This window comes from Sinocyclocheilus anshuiensis, unplaced genomic scaffold, assembly GCF_001515605.1.
Source record: "Sinocyclocheilus anshuiensis isolate Anshui unplaced genomic scaffold, SAMN03320099.WGS_v1.1 scaffold167, whole genome shotgun sequence".
Classification (NCBI taxonomy): domain Eukaryota; kingdom Metazoa; phylum Chordata; class Actinopteri; order Cypriniformes; family Cyprinidae; genus Sinocyclocheilus; species Sinocyclocheilus anshuiensis.
Window position 1 is genome coordinate 1,516,075 of NW_015552552.1, and position 9,632 is coordinate 1,525,706.

The 9,632-nt window shown below is 34.0% G+C and overlaps 1 protein-coding gene across 1 annotated transcript; it reads right to left on the minus strand.

Annotated features, from left to right (window-relative positions):
* Nucleotides 1-1,196: 1,196 nt before the first annotated feature.
* Nucleotides 1,197-6,581, minus strand: noxred1 (NADP-dependent oxidoreductase domain containing 1). The gene is made up of 6 exons (XM_016455033.1): nt 6,424-6,581; nt 6,172-6,329; nt 3,702-3,882; nt 3,269-3,426; nt 1,463-1,649; nt 1,197-1,370 (listed from the first exon to the last, which is right to left on the minus strand). Exons 1-6 carry the CDS (start codon nt 6,579-6,581, stop codon nt 1,232-1,234), a joined length of 981 nt encoding a protein of 326 aa, XP_016310519.1. The 3' UTR covers nt 1,197-1,231.
* Between the last annotated feature and the right edge of the window lie 3,051 nt (nt 6,582-9,632).

Sequence of the window (9,632 nt, forward strand, 5' to 3'; positions counted from 1 at the left end):
GTTTTTGTTTACATTATATATGTATGTGTACTGTGTATATTTATTATGTATATATAAATACACACACACACATACAGTATATATATTTAAAATATTTACATGTTTATACATTTATATTCTTATATTTTATATTAAATATAAATATATTTAATATATAAACATAACATATTTTTCTTAAATATATACATGCATGTGTTTGTATTTATAATAAATATACACAGAATACACACATATATTTTGTAAACAAAAACGTTTATTTTGGATGTGATTAATCGCGATTAATCGTTTGACAGTACTAAATATTATAAATGAATTCTGTTTCAATTAAATGCTGTTCTTTTGACCTTTCTAGTCATCAAATAATCCTGAAAAAAATTTATTAGGGTTTCCAAAAAATATTAGGTAATATAACTTTTTTAACATTAATAATAATAATAAGTGTTTCTTTGGCAGCAGATCATCATATTAGAATGATTTCTGAAGGATCATGTGACACTGAAGACTGGCTTAATGATGCTGAAAATTCAGCTTTGCCATCATAGGCTTAAATTACATTTTAAAATATATTAAAGTGGTAAAAGAAATTACACATTAAAATAGTAAAAAAAAAAAAAAGTAATAATATTCACAATATTGTTGTTTTTACGAAATATATGTATATTTTATTTTACTGTATATTACATTATAAAAAAATATAATTAAATATAATTTATTCATCTGTCATTCTTGATTTTATTTTTACTGACACTATACTATTTATTCACACATAAATTACTTCTCTTAAAATAAAATACAATACAAAAGATATTTATTACTTTATCTTACATTAATTTTTTCTTGCATTTAAGTGGTTTTATTGTTAGCATTACAATATTTGTGAGATAAGTAGTAAACAGTTCTAGCGCTTTTGTTTATTAGCAGCATATATCCTCTGTAGGTAGATGGCTTGGCACAGTCAAATGTACTGGGAAACATTTCAAAGCCATTTGTCCATGTGTGGCAAAAATCAGCAGAGGATAAAACACAAATATAGCACTCGGCAGCTCAAAGGGATCCAGCTGACATGCTAACTTTTCCCCTGTGTTTAATTAACACTTATTTTAGACTTCACTTTACAAACACCTGCTGGTTAAAGATAAACAGATTGAACATGAACACAAAAATGTACACACTCAAATTTAAATGTTGCACAATTTAATTGCTGTCTCATTGAACTGAACAAAAGTATGTCCTATCCTTCTGCTAAGTTTGAGAATACATTGTAGTACATAACTGAAATGCAGTCTCGCAAACCTTTATCTCTCAACACCAAATCAGTCAATGGAGTATCCTTAGTTTGTGCATCAACCAAACTGATCCACGGAAAAAGGCTGTAAAACAACAGAGACAAACTATTATAACCGTATAAAGCAAGGTTGAGTAATAGTCGTAATTCATTTTGAACATCTACAATAAGACTCACTCATCAGGGTTATTGAGATCAGATGCACTGGGTGAATTTACAAGACTGTGATAAGTGAATGTGTTTGTCTCAAACAGCCCGTTTAGCAGCCGAAGAGTCTTTCCGGAGCCCAGCTTCTGAGCCGTGCACATGTTGAGGAGACTGTAGAGCACAGCAGATATCCATCTCTGATCCAGGAAGAGGCCACCTTCAGCAAACAGTGCGAGTTTACTTAATGGGGTCTTATAGCTCACCGTACAAAAACCATATTGACTTCACATGACAGATGGATATAGACACATTTGGAAGGGAAATAAAATGCTTACTGTGTGTTTAAGCAGCTAGTTATAAAGTTGCAAGAAGAATCAAAATTAAAATAATTCCTACAAAAGATATTTGTGCATCTAAGATTAATCATGTTTCATTGAACTTTTTAAATCATTTGTCTAGAAAAAAACAAACATATGGCCTAGCTGCAATTACAGATTAAAAAATGATTCCTAGTGAATTTACACTACTGTTTAGAAGCAGTGTTGCCAAGTCTGTGGTTTTCCTGCGGAATTGGGCTACTTTAACACTGTAGCTCGGGTTGTTTTTCATGTCCGCGGGTTGAAGCAACCCCAATATGTGATATTTATTAGGGCTGCACGATTATGACAAAAATCATAATTGTCGATTATTCCTTTGAAATTGTAATTGCGATTATTCATTTACGATTAAATGAATCATGTTTACACCTTTGTTTGAAGCAACTGCATGCCATATTTTTATATGAAAATAAACAAGCTGAAAACACTAACTGAAAAACGTTTATTGCTTTTCTATAGTATTAAGCCTCAAATGTCAACTATATATTGGATTGGTTTCTCTTTAAATAAAAAGGTAGAAATATGAATGGTATTATAATGTTATACTAAAACTAAAATTAAAACAATGGAAAAACCCTTAAGATAACATGTAGAAAGAAAAAAAACATCTTAAGCATGCAGAATAACATAAGTGGACATAATTGCTGCTTTGAACAATTATGTAATTGTGGCATCCGTAATTGTAATTGCGATTAGAAATTCGATTAATTGTACAGCCCTAATATTTATCCCCTGGAATGTGAATTTTATCAAGGGAACCCCGTAGGAAAACTTGTATTTTACCCCCTGGAATTTTTACCCTCGAAACGTTTTGAGTAGCAATTGGGTGGGTTTTGTTGTGAAAACCTGGCAACCCTGTTTAGAAGTTTGGGGTTAATAAGATTTTTTAATTTTGTGGAACGAAGTCTCTTATGCTGTTTTGTAATAAAAACATTATTGTAATAAAAATAAAATAAAAAATATTTTGTAATAAAAATGTAATATATAATAAAAAATAAATATTGTAAAACATTACAATTTAAAATAACTGTTTTTTTTGTTTTAATATATTTTAAAATGTAATTCATTCCCGTGATGCAAAGCTGAATTTTCAGGATCATTACTACAGTCTTTAGTGTCACATGATCCTTTAGAAATCATTCCAGTATGCTGATTTGCTCAAGAAACATAAACAGAAAGTTCAAAATAACACCATTTATATTAAATAGATTTTTTTCTTGACTGTTGCTTTTGATCAATTTAGTGCATCCTTGATGAATAAAAGTATTAATTTCTTTAAAAAAAAATACTGACCCCAATTTTTTGTAGTCAATAATAATAATAATAATTATTATTATTATTATTATTATTATTTCTTCTTAGTTATTTTAATGTGTATAACAGTGACAGATGGATATTGACAAATTTTGAGAGGAAATAAAAATGTATTGTCAAAGATACATCTGCAATTTTCACACACCATTCATTGAAAGAGGAACTGAGGCTGAAATCACGTCCTTATCCTGTAAAGCTGCGGTCACCTGATCGTGAAGATGCCAAATTCTATTGACTTCATCACAAGCCACAAACTCATACTGGGGTTTGATAATAGAACTGTGGTCAAGGAGCACAGCAAGCCTGAAATTAAGAAGAAAAAAACTATAATAACCTAATATTTAGAGATAATAATAATAATAATCATAATTTTGTAGTAAAATAAAAATACTTAAAAAAGGAAAATAACTTAAAAAGTAATGTTTTATTGCCATTACTCCCTCAAAATTTCATTTGGAAGTATAATAAAAATTTGAGAGACAATCAATCAACAAACAGATAACAAAGCACAGATAGTTTTTCTTATTCCATAATAAATAACAGTGGGCTAATAATCTTAAGTATGTTGATCTGAATACCTGTTGAGTGGCACTGCTGAGGTGAAGCTGTACACCAGACAGCCTGAAGACAGATGGCAGCGGATGTCTGCGCAGACTTGAGCTAGTTGAGAGGGCAAGACACACAGGAACAGCATGTCTGCCCATTTAGCCAGTCTAATGTTGTCAAAGTAACATTCAACACCCATGTTTGAATATTCTCCTATGGGCCAATGAAAGAAAAGAGATTTTTTTAAATAAACTAATAGGTCTTGATGAAAATTCTGATTTATCTATTAAGGCATACGAGTGTAACACTCTCTGGTTTTCAGGAGCATTTTTATGATTCGTGAAGCATAAGAGTGGAAACTGCTCTTGACTGCATAATTACCATGACAAGTGGTCACATGCATGTGAACCTTCACATGGGTTTCTATAGTAACGCCGTGTGCATGATTATGCAGCTTTGATGGGCCTTCAAGGATACACACACTCACAAATATGTCCAGCCTGACCCAGTGATTTGAGGACTATCACAACGGATTGCTGTGAAATGACTGTTTCTACTGTATCTATGATCAAATAAATGCAGCCTTGGCAAGCAAGAGACTTTTGAACGGCAATCTAAATGCACTCAGAAGCAATTGTTTTAAAAACTGTAGAACTGCATCTGGCTGCATCTAGCCAATGTATTTTGTTTCCCAAATAAATTATTTAATAAGTGTCAAATGAAACATGATTAATCTGTTGCAATTGTTGCAATAATATTAATAATACTAGATAGATAGATAGATAGATAGATAGATAAGTTCTAAGACTTCAACATTTTTTTACAATTTTTCTGCTCACCAAGGCTGCATTTATTTGATCATAAATACAGTAAATACATTGTATGGGTCAAAATTATCGATTTTTCTTTTATGCCAAATTTGTTATTATTTTTTTTAACCGCACGCCGTCATCGCCACGGAGGAGCAGGACCGAGCAGGGCACAGACGCTTACGTCCAGGAATGTCGCGTGCACACTCTAAAAATAGCTCACTGAACGTTCTAATGAGCAGGTATCGCGATTGCGGCACAGTCAGCGATGAAACACCAGAAGCAGCAACAGATGACTTTAATGTCATCATGGATGAAAAGAAAGAAAAGGAGTCGCCGGATCGGCTTTCACCGTGGACGAAGCGGAGTCCAGCCCGGGGTCGTCACATGTGGTTGCCGCAGGCAGGGGCGTAATTTCCACTGGGGACAGGGGGGACATGTCCCCCCCACTTTCAAATTCATTTGTTATTATTTTTTTTAACCGCACGCCGTCATCGCCACGGAGGAGCAGGACCGAGCAGGGCACAGACGCTTACGTCCAGGAATGTCGCGTGCACACTCTAAAAATAGCTCACTGAACGTTCTAATGAGCAGGTATCGCGATTGCGGCACAGTCAGCGATGAAACGCCAGAAGCCTTACCAGATGACTTTAATGTCATCATGGATGAAAAGAAAGAAAGGAGATGTGAGTTGGTTGATTCAGTAAATTAGCTCAGGTCAGGATAATCATATTTTTTGCCTACACCTGTTGATGTTAGCCTAACGTTAACATACACTGTTGCTAGGTAACTTCAGACTGTTGTTAGCTAAATATTTAATGTAGAAGAGTGGTTCCCAAACTGGGGTAGGTGAGGCGACAGAGGGGGTACGCGAACAAAAAGGTGAGTTCTGCGGTGTTTCGTGAACGAATTGTTCGTGAAAGTCATTAATTCAATGATTCATTAATAAATTCAGCCACTTGCTTCGTTACTGAATGAACGAATGACTTTAACGAATAATCCCATTTTGTGTCCCCCCCCCCCCACTTCTCAAACCAGTTACACCCTTGGGCAGGAGAGCTAGGTTTTACAGCTATTAAATGTAAATTATTCAGTACAATAAATCAAAAACGTACCTGAATTCTTCATAGCTGGCGACATTTTGGTTTAAAGCACGAAATTTGGCATTGTTTTCCCTCTGATATTTCCTGTCCGCTTCCAGCGCCGCTTGTAGCTCTTTTTCAAGAGAACTGAAATTTATCATATCAGATTTCTCCATACCTGCTCTTACTGTTACGTGAAAAGACACCCAATTTACTTTTACGAGAACTGATAATGTTATTTACCTCAAAAGACAGAAATTCAGCAACTGAATACGAGTACAGCTAAGGTTAACTTGCTAGCTCAAGCCTCCATAACAATTATGATGGTAATAACTGACTGGTTTCTGACAGGTGATACATTTTCTTTAATAAATAAAGTTCAAAAGAATTTATTTTAAATTGATTTTTGTGGAACAGTGTAATTGTCTTTACAGTCCCTTTTGATCCATCCTTGATGAATAAAAGCATTAATTTATTTAAATTATATATATATATATATATATATATGTGTGTGTGTGTGTGTTTATTTACTCATATTTTAATGAATACAATAGTGTTTAATTAATTTTATATTTTTTTCATATTTAATTTCAGTGTATTGGCTCACTAACCTAATGTCTCAGGTCTTCTGGTTGAGATGTTGATGTGGCGAGGCTCGAGGCTGGATGCACGCAGTAAAGCCGTCGCCAGCTGTCTGCCCATGAGTCCTCCTCCCACTACGCCAACACACAGATTAGCAGCGCAGCCATTCTCAGCGTTCACTTTCTTTCTGTGTGAAAATGTTCATGACTGTAGTAATGTGTAGCATCTATGTGGGAATTAACAGTCATATGAGCTCCACAACAATGTTGGACTCTTCTTACCTTAATAAACGGAGAAGTTTATATGCAAACACAGCATGCGCACATCCACTGACAGTCAAGCCAGCGGACCGACTGCGCAGAAATACCAATTCTTTCTCATCTTCCCTGAGACCAGCCTCAAACCCGAGAGAGGTTAAATTTACTGTCAAGTCCAACATTTTGGTAATCACGGATGTTTAGAGACTTTACGTAAAGAAGTACGGTTTCTATGGTAACCGTTTCAAACTGTGAAACTAGTATCAATAAGACAAAAAGGGCGCTATAGTAACGCTTTACGTCAGGTTTTCAAAACAAAAGTCCGACACATATACAGACTTTTCATGGTCAAGAGACCTCTGTTGGCATGCTGAATGAACATTTTATTCATAGCAAGTTTATAAAAATAAAATACAAAATAATTCCAACTGAACAAAAACAACAACTAAACGAAAAAATAACACTGTACAAGGCATTTATGATACAAATAAAAATAACACAAATAATTACAATAATGTACAATGTCCCACCCCATAACATTCTTTTGTACACTGTACATTTAACTTCAGAAAGTGTGAACAACAATATGCAGTATTAAGTACAGATGTAAAACTGTAACATGTATTATTTTCTTTTCTCATACTGTTACATCATTGCGTGACAATTAATAATTCAGCAGTAATACAGAAATTCAGCCTTTGGAACATTCACAACTTTCTAGTTTTGTTCATTCCCTTTGCATTGTTTAAGATGAAATGTTAACAGAGAGATCGTAGCTGCTACTATACAGATTCACTTTCAGTCCATTGTCAAAACAATACTGTGCAGTTTCAGTGTTCGATATACAGACAAAATGCATGGAATAAATAGGTAAAGATCCAACAAGCAAAGAAAAACATGTAACATGTAAATATGTTTTTGAATAGTCTGTTTTGTATGGGATAAAACCAGTATACTAAATGGTATTTTACTAATCAATAAATAGATGGACAATTCTGTGCTGTTTTCTTTATTTAACAGCGATTTGATAAACATGAAAATTTTGCTACGGTAAAATTTGCTTGTAATCTCCTTCGGCCAAAGGATTTATTGCAGTAATGGTAGAAAACAGCTGTGTTTTAAGGTGATTAACCAGATAGTGTCTTAAATCTGCCCCATTAATACCAATAACTGACTATATATTATACAAGGCTGTGATTGCAACTGTAATTAGTGTCTGACTAATAATTAAAATAAATAAATACATACATCTTGCTACTTATGCCTTTTCTCTAATCCCTATATTTCATACTGTGAGAAAATATTAGGATTTTTATGATGCCATATGCTGATATCCCACATGCTCTGGTAAATCACCTACCAGATAACATCCTCAAACACATAAATGCATATTAACCAGTTGAAGATTGAGTAAGTATACAAACTGTCTCTCTGTAAGAGCTGATATAAAGTTAAAACATGGGTAATGAGGTTAAGAGAATAAATTTAAGACATAAACCAGAGGACAAGACAGGAAAACAAACATGAAGTCCCTATTTACAAGCTGACAGTACTTATCAGGCTACAAACTCCAGGTATATGAAAACTTGTAAGCTGTGTTTAATGTACATGGCAGCGTTTTGTTATTTTTCTGTAGCTCATGCAAAGAGTTGGCCTTCTATGGGAAGTGGAAGCTATATTACAGCATTGTACAGGTGGAGAAGGAAGACAGCTGTCTAACTTAATGTTCCAGTCTTTGAAGGGAATTAGCGGCATGCTTTTTAAAAATAGGTATTATTATTTTTATGAACTCTGAAACATGTAAAACTTTGATATGAAAGACAAATGCCAAATAGCAGCCAGAAATGCTGAGGTTCTGGAATGTAAACTAACTTTTGTTCAGTTTTGTTTGATTGGATATATTATGTGGCACATATAATAAAACTATACGTTTAATCAATGATTATTGGCTACTGTTATCATATCAGAACCCTTCCCATGAAATAAGAAATTGTAAAAGTATTGCAATTTTAAAACCTTCCCTTTTAACATTAAGTTGACAGATCTCTGATATTGTATGCAAGGTGAGTAGTCATTTTTGATGCAAAGCCAAGACACGCAGAGAGAATCTGCTTGGAATCTGTAAAATGTGTTAACAATGGTAAATGTTTAACAGAGCTAAGAGTACGTCAATCTTATTAGTAGCTGAAAGCACAAATCACATTAACTAAAATATTTTATATTCAAAAATGCAATGATGGAGGGTCCAGTTTTAAGTTTTCTGCTAAGTATAACAGGCATAGTTTATATAAGGGCCTGCAAATAACCAGTAAAAATAAGTGTGACGTATATGACATTGTGTTCTGTTAGAAATGGTACATTGCTGTGGGATACCAGAGGCTCTACAGAAAAGTAAAATTAACACAGTTAGTGTCTCCAGATTCTGAAAGCTTGAGCCTGCCCTATATACTGTATATTCCAAGCAAAACTACTTTAGGCACGTCTAAGCACAAGAACCCTTTTTTTTTTAAACTGTTTCAGTGGTCAACATTTCTTGAAAAACTCTTCCTCTTGCAAACTACTGTATGCAAGTACAAGCACATGGTCCCATTGAACACAGGCATAGTTCACCCAAACATGAGAATTCTGTCATCATTTACTCACCTTTATGTAGCTCCAAACCTTTTTTTCCTGTGGAACACACAAGAAGATCTTTTGAAGAATGTTGGTAACCAATCACTGGCTTCTATTGTATGGACAAAAAATACTTTCTGATATTTTCTTATATGTTCCACAGAAAGTTTTGGAACAACATAAGGGTGGGTAAATGATGACAGAATTTTGATTTAGGTGTGAACTAACAATATTCTAACTCTTGCTCCGCTCATGATATTAGTTGAGCTAAAAATAAACTCTTAAGTCCAAAGTATATGCTTCGTTTTTGTATGTGTACATTAGCGTATGCGTACAGTCGAACGCACAGCCTTTCAAAGTAAACTCCATTTGATAGCATACGCAAACATAGGTTCATCTTAGTCCAGTGTCTGCGCTACTTTTCTCCAGAAGTTATTATGACCGATAAAAATATATTTGTACTCTTTTAAACTAAAGATGCTGCTATCTCATAACCCCTTACACATGCGCTTCTCAGTGCAGGTGTGTGTTGTTGTTGCAGTCTCCGCTATTTTTCTTTTCTATTTATCTTTAGTTTCATTTTCTACTGTGAAACAGCGGCCAGTGTTGCCACCTTGTGG